This window comes from Papio anubis, chromosome 4 (genome assembly GCF_008728515.1).
Source record: "Papio anubis isolate 15944 chromosome 4, Panubis1.0, whole genome shotgun sequence".
Taxonomy (NCBI): Eukaryota; Metazoa; Chordata; class Mammalia; order Primates; family Cercopithecidae; genus Papio; species Papio anubis.
In genome coordinates this window covers 138,039,415-138,051,435 of record NC_044979.1, presented here as the reverse complement: position 1 = coordinate 138,051,435, position 12,021 = coordinate 138,039,415, and the positions used below count along the sequence as shown (strand labels likewise).

General features: G+C 46.6%; 1 protein-coding gene across 18 annotated transcripts in view; it reads left to right on the top strand.

Annotated features, from left to right (window-relative positions):
• The window catches only part of CUX1 (cut like homeobox 1), a 468,585-nt gene that overhangs the window by 206,272 nt on the left and 250,292 nt on the right, over nucleotides 1-12,021 (top strand). For 15 of the 18 annotated variants that reach the window (XM_009202775.2, XM_009202774.2, XM_031665521.1 and 12 more), the window contains exon 3: nucleotides 8,138-8,185. The exons of the other annotated variants lie outside the window; for them this stretch is intronic. In XM_009202775.2, the coding sequence (XP_009201039.1) occupies nucleotides 8,138-8,185 (48 nt within the window). The remainder of the gene's footprint in view (nucleotides 1-8,137; nucleotides 8,186-12,021) is intronic. 18 annotated transcript variants of the gene reach the window in all.

Genomic DNA, 12,021 nt, shown 5'->3' with positions numbered 1-12,021 from the left:
TTGCTGGGTGGCCCATACACTGTAAAAATAGGTCAAGAACAGTAATCTAAATTGACTGCTGATAAATAATTAAAGCTAATGGAATTTTTCTCAAACCTGTGAACTAAAATCTTTGAGAAATTGCCAGGACATACTTACTGTCTGCTGTTGTATAGAAAGATATTTTTTATTTAATACTTGAGTTTCAATGCCATTTAAAATTACCCTTTTCTATCACAAGGACTGGAAGGAATATGTGTTCATCTATAAAAGTAACCAAAGGAACGATGCCGTGTTGATGGTTATATGGTTCATCTTCAGATGAGATGGGAAGTGACGGTTTCAGTATCCTGGAACAAAATAAACTTATTTTTCACTGAACTATATTTTAAGTTGAGGTCTACAGTCCGCATATCACATAATATATATTGTCTTGTTTTTAAAGACTTCATACCTGGTCTGAGCTCTTGTATACATTGATGAGGGAAACTTACAGCTATTTTATATGACATCCAGGAAAATAAATACTAAGAACATTTTTTCTTTCACCAGTAATTACTGTTCTCTCATTGGTGCTACCAGGGCCTTATAAAAAGACATTGGGGTTGGGCGCAGTGGCTCACGCCTGTAATCCCAACAGTTTGGGAGGGTGAGGCAGGTGGATCCCTTGAGGTCAGGAGTTCAAGACCAGCCTGGCCAACATAAACCCCGTCTCTACTAAAAATACAAAAATTAGCCAGGCATGGTGGCGGGTGCCTGTAATTCCAGCTACTTGGGAAGCCGAGACAGGAGAATTGCTTAAACCCAGGAGGCGGAGGTTGCAGTGAGCTGAGATCATGCCACTGCATTTCAGCCTGGGCGACAAGAGTGAAACTCCGTCTGAAAAAAAAAAGACAATGTGAGCTAAGACCAGAGGAGAGGGGAGAGGCAAGAGCAGAGAATTACCCCAGGTAGGAGATATCTGGAACAGAAGGTGACAACTGAACAGGCCAAGCCACAGGGCCAGGTCCCTAAGGGTCCCCACCCCTAGCACCATTGGCAACAACCTTGAGAGAGTCAGAATCGAGTCTTTCAGAAGTGACCCAGTTCAGCTCCTCACTACCCCTACCCTGCCCCAGTGCTCTTGGAAAGACTACATTGTCACCAAAGGAGAAAGGGTCCCACCGCCGAGCTGTCACTGTAGAGGGTGGGGTACCACCAAGAGATGCTGCACCTCTTAAATGAAGTCAGGGTTATTTCCCAGAAAAGCATCCAAGTTACTGTAGAGTGAAAAAAAATCCAGAAAAATCTGGATTATTAGATTTTTTTTTTTTTTTCCCCATTTGGAGACAGGGTCTTGCTCTGTCACCCCAGGCTGGAGTGGTGGCACAGTCATAGCTCACTGCCATCCCAAACTCCTAGGTTCAAACCATCCTCCCAAGTAGATAGGACTACAAGCCTGCACCACCATACTTGCTAATTTTTGTATTTTTTCTAGCGACAGGGTTTTACCATGTTGCCCAGGCTGGTCCCGAATGCCTGGGCTCAAGCAATTCTCCTGCCTTGGCCTCCCAAAGTGCTGGGATTACAGATATGAGTTACCAGACTTTTTTTTTTTTTTTTTTTTTTTTGGAGACGGAGTTTCACTGTTGTTGCCCAGACTGGAGTACAATGGTGCAATCTCGGTTCACCGCAACATCTGCCTCCTAGGTTCAAGTGATTCTCCTGCCTCAGCCTTCCAAGTAGCTGGGATTATAGGCACACACCACCATGCCTGGCTAATTTTGTATTTTTTTATTAATAGAGACAGGATTTCTCCATGTTGGTCAGGCTGGTCTCGAACTCCCGACCTCAGGTGATCTGTCTGCCTCAGCCTCCCAAAGTGCTGGGATTACAGGTGTGAGCCACCACACCCAGCCCAGATATTTTAAAAATAGAGACGACTCGATGACTTTGGAGATGTGTTTGTAATTCACAGCCTCCTTCTGTGTATTTTTTGTGTTTGTGCTGATTCCAGCGAGGCTCTCACTCCTGCAGACAGAGGTGAGCCTCTGTGCAGCAGCTCAGCATGTCACCAGCTCTGGGTCCCTGGCACGCGACTCTGGGATATGGGGAGCGGAAGAGAGCTCATGGGAATTGGGAGCATGAGGCCCTAAGATAGAGCAGAGCCTTCTAGAGAGGGCCCGGGAGTGTGTGTGTTACGACTCCCGCTCATACATTACAGGTGCAATTGAACACTGCCTGATGATTTTATTTGTCTCTATTTTGCTTTTACGTCAGAATGGTTTCCTCCAGCAATTAGCATTACCTAAAAAACTCCTTAATAGCATTTTGCTGTTCAGTTCTCTGACCTGAAAACTGAGTTGTGAATCAGCGGTTTCAAGAATAATGGAAATCCGGCCAGACAGTAGCACACCCCTGTAATCCCAGCACTCTGGGAGGCCAAGGTGGGTAGATCACTTGAGCCTAGGAGTTTGAGATCAGCCTGGGCAGCATGGTGAAACCCCGTCTCTACAAAAAATGCAAAAATTAGCTGGACATGGTGGCGCATGCCAGTAGTCCCAGCTGCTCGGGGTGCTGAGATGGGAGGATTGCTCGTGCCCAGGAGGTCAAGACTGCAGTGAGCTATGATTGAGCCACTGCACTCCAGCCTGGATGGAAGAGAGAGAGAGACACTGTCTCAAAAAAACAAAAAAACAAAAAAAAAAAAAAAAAGAGAAAATAATGGAAATCCTTTTACATAGAAACATCTCTGTGTAAACATTATTTATTTGCTGTGTACTCAAAGGAGAGGAGGATGGCATGAGCTATTTTGGCTTTCACCAAAAGACATTCGATAGGAATTATCTCAAGACCTTGACTTTCTGTGCATTAAGATGTTTGTTACTTTTTGCCCAATAGATGGGATGGGATGAAAGCAAGGTGAAAAAACATCACTGACAAGCCTGTAAATGAATTAAGTGTGTAACTCGAAGTAATTAAGTTTTAAAACGTGGCCGGGTGCAGTGGCGCAAGCCTGCAATCCCGGCACTTTGGGATGCCGAGGTGGGCAAATTCCTTGAGGTCAGGAGTTTGAGACCAGCCTGACCAACATGGTGAAACCTTGTCTCTACTGAAAGTACAAAAATGAGCAGGGCGGGGTGGCTCGCACCTGTAGTCCCAGCTACTTGGGAGGCTGAGGCAGGAGAATCGCTTGAATCTGGGGGGTGGAGGTTGCAGTGAGCTAAGATCACGTCACTGCACTCCAGCCTGGGTGACAAAGCGAGACTCCATCTTCCCCAGAAAACAGTTTTTAAACATGTGTTCACTGCCTCATTATCATTTGTTCCACTGTAGTTTTGACCAGCCTGAACCCCACTTTTTCTAGTTTATGACCACAAAGGAGGATTATGCGGGTGTGCATGAGGACCAGTAAGTGGCAGAGTCTGCATTTTCTGGTGCTGTCCAGACAGCAAAGAGTGCTGTGTTCTAGAAAGACAGTAAATCATATCATGTCCTTGCTAACCGACGATGGAGAATTCTGTGGGTCGGAATTGAGCATCTTTTTTGAGACAGAGTCTCTCTCTGTCACCCAGCCTGGAGTGTAATGGCACGATCTTGGCTCACTGCAGCCTCAACCCCCCAGGTTGAGGTGGGGAGTCTCCCAGTGTACTGGGACTCTAGGCATGAGCCACCGTGCCTGGCCAGAATTGAACATCTTTGTATCTGTCTTCTTAGTTTAGTACAAAACTGAATAATATTTGCAGGCAGCAGAATTGGATCGGGAATTTCTCAAACTGCCAAAGATGAAATTAGAATGAGTGATTTTTGGCTGGCAGCTTGAAGTACATATATATCAGTTTGTGTATGATACGTGTGAGTATATAGTGGTTTTTCCCTCTTCAACTGTCTTTAAATATGTGTGTGTGCGTGAGTGTGTGTACAAACACACATGTAGCTTTAATATCAAAAAGGTTATTTTTGTAGGTCTGTTAGGAGACATGAATATGCTCAAAAGGGAAAAAATCTACGTGGATGGGGTGAGAGGAGTTAGCTTTATTTAAGGACATTATAAAAGGCAAAGCCCTTCTGCCTTTCTGGAATGCTGCAATGGAATATAGAAATAATTGTATCATCTCCTGTACTTCTCAGAGCTGGTGTTTGGGTGAGGCTGGCCCTGTGCCAGGTTGCAGGGTTGGGGTAACCTGGGAGCACGCCTGGTAAGGCACACTGCCATTCAGGGCCTGGCCTTGCCCCTGTGCCCCAGCCCCCTGTTCTCCTCTATCAAGCTCTGCCCTCTTCCATTTCTCTGCTGTAATCTGAAATCTCTCAGCCCCACCAGCTTTCTCATTCCATGACTTCATCTGACTTGTCTCTTTCCTCTCTGAATCTGGGCCCTTGTTAAGCCTTTTTTTGTTTTTTCTTTGAGACGGAGTCTCACTCTGTCACCCAGGCTAGAGGGCATTGGTGCGGTCTCAGCTCACTGCAGCCTCTGCCTCCGGGGTTTAAGTGATCCTCCCACCTCAACCTCCTGTGTAGCCTGGACTACAGGCATGCACCACCATGCCCAGCTAATTTTTGTATTTTGAGTAGAGACAGGGTTTCGCCATGCTGGCTAGGCTGGTCTCAAACTCCTGACCGCAGGTAATCCACTTGCCTCAGCCTCCCAAAGTGCTGGCATTACAGGTGTGAGCCACCATGCCCGGCCATAGCTATTCTTCCATACATTCCCTCATGCACCCATTCCCTGTCTTTTGAGTCCCCACTGTGTGCCAGGCCCCGTGGTCATTTTCCCTGGACCCTGCTGGGATCACACAGTAATCTCTCCTCCATCATTCTTTACACCTTCCACCCTCTTTTCGCTTGTTACCCTTTGTGTTACATTTTGTCCTCTACCTTTCTGAAAAGCACAATGGGATGCAGTGATATGTTAGCTTCCTGTTGCTGCTATCGCAACCTGCCATGCGCCGAGTGGCTTAAAACAACAGAAATTTATCATCTGACAGTGCTCGAGTTCAGGAGTCCAAAATGGGATTTCCCAGGCTGGAATCAAGGTGTCAGCCAGAATTGTGTTCCTATCAGAAGCTCTGGGGGAGAATCAGTTTCCTGGCAGTTTCCAGCCTCTCGGGCTGTCCGCATTCCTATAGCATTCCGACCTCTGCGTCCGTCCTCAGATCTCCTCTGATTCTGAGCCTCCTGCCTCTCTCTTACTAGGAGCACTGGGATTACACCGGGCCCACCTGGATAATCCAGGATCATCTCCTGACTCATGATCCCTGACATAATCCCATCTGCAAAAGCCCCTTTTACCATCGCAATCTGATGTGTTCACAGGTGCCAGCTATGAGGACGTGGTTATCTCTGTCAAACTATTATTGGTGCTGACCACAGATAGCCTTATTCATATAAAAAGAAATTGGTGGCCGGGCATGGTGGCTCACGCCTATAATCCGCAAACTTTGGGAGACCAAGGCGGGCATATCGCTTGAACCTGGGAGTTCGAGACCAGCCTGGGCAGCATGGTGAAACCCTGTCTCTACAAAAAATACAAAAACTAGCCAGGTGTGGTGGTGTGTGCCTGTAGTCCCAGCTACATGGGAGGTTGAGGTGAGAGGATCCCTTGAACCTAGGAGGTGGAGGTTACAGTGAGCTGAGATCATGCCACTGCAGTCCAGCCTGGGTGACAGAGCCAGACCCCGTCTTAGGGGGGGGAAAAAAAAGCAATAACATATTGGTAAAGAATCTGATTATTTTTTGTCATGGAACTTGGTGTAAAAATATAGAAAATCATCTAGTGGAGGAAGTAACAGGACTGACTTCTCCAAGGAAATAATGGTATCACGTTTAGAAATGCATCCTTTGGAACAGTATACAGTTAAAAGGGAAATTACAATGCTTCTTGACCAAATGTTTCTACAGGATCACAGTACAAAATAATGTGGGCTGGTGATATTTGTCAAAAAACTTGTGGTACAGTGGTCAGGTGCAGTGGCTCACACCTGTAATCCCAGCACTTTGGGAGATCGAGACAGGCAGATCACTTGAGTCCAGGAATTCCAGCCTGGGCAACATAGCAAGACCCTTATCTCTACAAAAAAATATGAAAATTAGCAAGGCATGATGGTGTGCATCTGTAGTCCCAGCTACTCGGGAGGCTGAGGTGGGAGGATCACTTGAACCTAGGAAGCTGAGGCTGTAGTGAGCTATGATCACACCACTATATACTCTAACCTGGGTGACAGAGCAAGACTCTGTCTCAAAAAAACAAAAACTTGCTGTACAGGCCTATCCTGTAGGTCCCTCTGCAATGATGGAAAAGTTCTGTGTTTGCATGGTTGGAAGCAGTAGCCACTAGCGCCAAGTGGCTACCGAATCCTTGAAATGTGGCTAGGGTAACTCAGAAACTGAATTTCCCAAATTTATTTAACTTAAGTTATATTTAAAAATAAGTAAGCACATATGGCTGTATGTGTTGGATAAGCAGACTTCTTCATCTGGGATCTCGATAGGTCTTACTTAGGAAGGCTCTGATAAAATAATTTGCAGAGTTTTATTTCTAATGGCAAGGTCAGTAGCTTTCCTCAGATTCTCAGAAGGGTTCATGAACCAAAAGGTAGGCCTGGCGCAGTGGCTCACGCCTGTAATCCCAGCACTTTAGGAGGCTGAGGCGGGTGGATCACCTGAGGTCAGGAGTTTGAGACCAGCCTGGCCAACATGGTGAAACCCCGTCTCTACTAAAAATATAAAAATTAGCTGGACGTGGTGGTGGGCACCTGTAGTCCCAGCTACTCGGGAGGCTGAGGCAGGAGAATCACTTGAACCTTGGAGGTGGAGGTTGCAGTGAGCTGAGATCTAGCCAGTGCACTCCAGCCTGGGCAACAGAGTGAGACTCCATCTTAAAAAAAAAAAAAGAAAGAAAAAACGTAGTTTAAATGCCTAAACTTTCAGTAAATATTATCTTAGTTGAGTCTTTTCAAAGTATTTGAAGCACTTTCTCAGTTACTTCATTTTAAATAAAATGCCCTGAACAGGATCATAAGTACGTACCTATGGGATGTCCTGGTGTTTCAAAATGGGTACTGGTGGCATGGGATAAAATTTATTGTGACTTTGTCAGATGTGGATTCAAAACAGGCTGTATCTCCCATTAATGGTGCATTAAAATGGCAGCTAGGGCCAGTCATGGTGGCTCACGCCTGTAATCCCAGCACTTTGGGAGATGAAAGTGGGTGGATCACCGGAGATCAGGAGTTCGAGACCATCCTGGCCAACATGGCAAAACCCCGTTTCTACTACAAATACAAACATTAGTCGGCATGGTGGTGGGCACCTGTAGTCCCAGCTACTTGGGAGGCTGAGGCGAGAGAATCACTCAAACCCGGGAGGCAGATGTTGCAGTGAGCCAAGATCGCGCCACTGCACTTCAGCTTGGGTGACAGAGTGAGACTGCATCTCAAAAAAAAAAAAAAAAAAAACAAAAAAAAGGCAGCTAAAACACAGTGCAGTGGCCCAGGTCCATTTCAGATAGAAACAGCAGTCAAACCACCCATTCTAGTCTCTTTTATTCCAAGCGAATCATCTCATTTAAACTGACATCACCAAAAGCTTTAGTCTGTAGCACATTCAAAATGAGGTATATGTGACCAGGAGTTAGTAGAAATAAAAAGTCGTTGTAGGCTGGTGGGGTGGCTCACGGCTGTAATCCCAGCACTTTGGGATGCTCAGGTGGGCAGATCTCTTAAGCCCAGTGGTTTGACCCTCGCCTGGACGACATGATGAAACCCTGTCTCTACAAAAAGATACAGAAATTAACCAGGCATGGTGGCGTACGCCTGTAGTCTCAGCTACTTGGGAGTCTGAGGTGGGAGGATGACTCGAGCCCAGGAGGCAGAGGTTGCAGTGAGCCGGGATTGTGCCAGTGCACTCCAGCCTGGTCGACAGAATGAGACTCTGTCTTCAACAACAACAACAACAACAATAAGAAAGAACCACCTCGTTGTATTCTTAAATAAGTTTAAATCCTGGAGCGCCAGTTGGCGTTATTCATGTTTTAGGAGTGCAGGAACGGGTGAGGTCCCCAGGCTTGCTTTAGATGATAATCAGCACTGACTGCCATGCTGTTTTTAGGAGGCCTTAACCGATGTTTCCCTTCTTTCTCCTTCTCAAATGGCTGCTTCCTGACCTCCGCCTCCTGCTCCAGGATTTGCGCAAGCAGGTAGCGCCGCTGCTGAAGAGTTTCCAAGGAGAGGTAAGCTTTTCTATTCATTTCTATCCTGAGCCACCCTTCGTGGCTAATTCATCTTTTTAGTCACGTTAAAGAAATGCTGTGGGCAAAAGGTGCTGCCCAGATGGTACCTTCCTGGCTGCTCCGACCCAGCGTCGTGCATATTTTGCGCTCTGCGACGTGATTTTCCACTGGGTCCTTGGTGAAAGCTTTCCTGGAAAAGGAAGCTATGCTCAGAATATACAGAGGTGTGGTGGATTCCGAGCAGAAGCGCCTTGTATGGTTGCAATGGGCAGATTGTTTTCGTCACGGCCTTTAGGAGCCCATGCGTTCCCTCTCAGAAGTCGCCTGGTTCCCTGAGCTGGTCTGGGGCTGCCACTGCCACGAGTGCGGTGCTTTGGTGAGAGGCTGGCGGGGGCACAGGGATGCCACTTGATCGCAGGCTTGAAACAGAACATCAGGCAGAAGCCACGAGGAGCAAGCCTAGGCTCGGTAGAAGGAAGTGGTTTCTAACGGATCCTTCCAGAGAAGGACTTGAGCCATCTGGCAGACGGCACGTGGGTGGCAAGTCACCTGGGACGTCCGCCCTGCCTACCTGTTAGCAGGAACAGCCACAGAGGGGACCGGGCTTCACGCGGGTGACCTTGCCAGCCCTTTGTGTAAAGATTCAGTGATGTTTAGAAAACCAGAAATTATATTTTTCTTGCGGATTTATTGAATCTTGTCACCTCTTTAGCGTCTCCCATTGGAAAAAAAATGTGAAATCATATCAGGCTGATGAGAAAAGGAAATGAGACATTTCCAAAGCCCCTGAAAGGGCCCATATTGGTACAGTCTTAGGGATTTTTCTTTTTTCTTTTTTTTTGAGACAGAGTCTTGCCCTGTCACCCAGGCTACAGTGCAGTGGCGTGATCTTGGCTCACTGCAGTCTCCCCCTCCCGGGTTCAAGTGATTCTCCTGTCTCAGCCTCTCAAGCAAGTGAGATTACAGGTGCACACCACCACACCCAGCTAGTTTCTGTATTTTTAGTAGAGACACAGTTTCACCATGTTGGCCAGGCTGGTCTCGATCTCCTGACCTCAAGTGATCCACCTGCCTCGACCTCCCAAAGTGCTAGGATTACAGGCATGAGCCACCGCGCCTGGCAGGGATTTTATTTTCTTGCAACTATTAAGTCACAGGGAGCACGTGGGGGAAGGGGCAGAAGCGATACAGCTGTGAGATATAGTAGGTTCCACTTGGGACACAGGTGATGTGGGCCTTATATACGGAAGGCTGGGTTCCTGGGCCCAGAGCTCTAGAGCAAGTGGTCGGGCTTCCATTTGGGAAATTTGTCAGCTGGGAGTGAGAGCAGGGAGTGAGTGAAGAAGGAGGCCAGGGAGATTATAGCCAGAGATAGAGAGGCGATTTCAGGACATCAAAAGGGACCAGCGTAGAAAGAAGACACAGCGGTTGGTGATGGCTGGAAATTTTAGAGGGTAGAACAGTGCCCCTGTCTTCTTATGATCTTCTTCCTGCCTCATTCAGCCCCCATGCATGTAGCTTGGTCCAGCCAGCAGGACACCCGCAGCCCAGAGCCTGGATGGACTTGAACAGTCTTTTTCTCAGAACTTCATCTCCAAGCCCGTACTTGATGAGTGAGACTGTTACCTGACACCTACCCACATTTGATCTTACCTGTTCTGTTACCTGTTCAGCAGCTTTTGAGAGACGCACTAGCTTCCTAGTTCTCTCACTCAGAGTTCAGTGTACTTTCTGGGTGTTTGCTTGTTTTCCTTTCTTCTTGAAAAAATTTCAAAGCTGTGTAAAAATGGAAAGATTAGTACAGTGAACACCTGCATACTCTTTTTTTTTTTTTTTTTTTGAGACGGAGTTTCGCTCTTGTTGCCCAGGCTGTAGTGCGATGGCGCGATCTCGGCTCACTGCAACTGCTCACCTCCCAGGTTCAAGTGATTCTCCTGCCTCAGCCTCCCAAGTAGCTGGGATTACAGGCACCCGCCACCACGCCCAGCTGATTTTTGTATTTTTAGTAGAGATAGGGTTTCATCATATTGGTCAAGCTGGTCTCTTAACTCCTGACCTCAGGTGATCCGCCCGCCTCGACCTCCCAAAGTGCTGCTGGGATTACGGGCGCTGAGGCCACGTGCGGCCCACCCTGCCTTTTTACCCAGATCCACAGTGGTTAACATGTGCTTTGTGGCCTCCCCCCTCCCCTACCCGCCCACCACTTTTGCTGAGCATTTGGAAGTAAGTTGCAGAAGCAGGCACTGTGTCCCTCAAACACATGGAAGGCTCCCGAAGTGAAGGAACCATTAGCATTCTCCCACATTACCACAGTCCATAAATATCACACCTGGGAAAATTCACAGGAATTCCAGCTCATCTCCTATTTGATCTAAAATCAAATTTTCCAATTATCCCTAAGATGTCTTTTATAATGGCCTTCCCTACAACTGAGGTCCAGTCAGGTTCAGGTTCACACATTACATTTGGAAATCTGTCTATAGATCTGTCTATCATTTCATCATCTGTTTTATAATTTTCTGTTTTAAAAAGTTTTTGTGGTTTTTTTTGAGACACGGTCTCACTCCGTTACCCAGGCTGCAGTGCAATGGTGCCATCATGGCTCACTGCAGCCTCCACCTCCTGGGCTCAGCAATCTTCTTGCCTTAGCACTCCCCCGCCCCCCTCTGCAGAGAGCTGGGACTATACATGTGCACCACCACATCTGGCTAATTTATTTTTATTTTTAGTAGAGACGAGGTTTCAATATGTTGCCCAGGCTTGTCTCGACATCCCGGGCTCAAGCCATCCTCCCACCTTGGCCTCCCAGAGTGCCTTGATTACAGACATGAGCCACCGTACACGGCCCCTCCATTATCTCTTTTAATGTAGGACATCCTCTCCATCTCCATCACCTTTAATTTTTTTTATTTTTTTATTTTTCTAGACAGGGTCTCACTCTGTCCCCCAGGCTGGAGTGAAGTGGTACAATCTCAGCTCACCACAACCTCCACCTTCCGGGTTCAAGCCATTCTTCTGCCTCAGCTTCCCGAGTACCTGGGATTACAGGCACGTGCCACCATGCCCAGTTAATTTTTGTATGTTTAGTAGAGATGAGGCTCTGCCATGTTGGTCAGGCTGGGCTCAAACTCCTGACCTCAAGTGATCTGCCTACCTCAGCCTTCCAGAGTGAGTGCTGGGATTGCAGGCATGAGCCACCGCGCCTGGCCTGATTTTTTGTTTTGTTTGTTTGTTTTTTTGAAGAGTCTTAGCAAATTATCTTATAGATTAGCCCACATTCTCAGTAGGATAATGGATTTGATTCCTGATATCTTAAATTTGAAATACCCAACAAACATCTAGGCAGAGCTTTCAGTTGCCTATTTTTTTTTAAAGGCCATATGAAAGCTAATCATAAATAAATAAATAAAATTAATATGGATTTTGAAAACACAAAAGAAAGGTAATTGTTTAGCACCATTAATTAATATTTATCAAGCCTCTGCTAATTTATAAATAAATTTTATTATGTATACTTAAGGTATACTACATGATGCTATGGGATACATACAGACAGTAAAATGGTTATACAGGGAAGCAAATTAACATATGCATCATCTCACATAGTTACTGTTTTTCGTGTGTGTGGCAGGAGCAGCTAAGATCTCATTTAGCAGAAATCCCTCATATTGTAATTATATTTACTACAGTTCTTGTTGCACATTAAATCTCTAGACACTCCCAGCATCATCCTTCCCAACATGCTACATTTTTTTTTTGAGATGGAGTCTCGCTCTGTCGCCCAGGCTGGAGTGTGGTGGCGTGATCTCAGCTCACTGCAAACTCCGCCTCCCGAG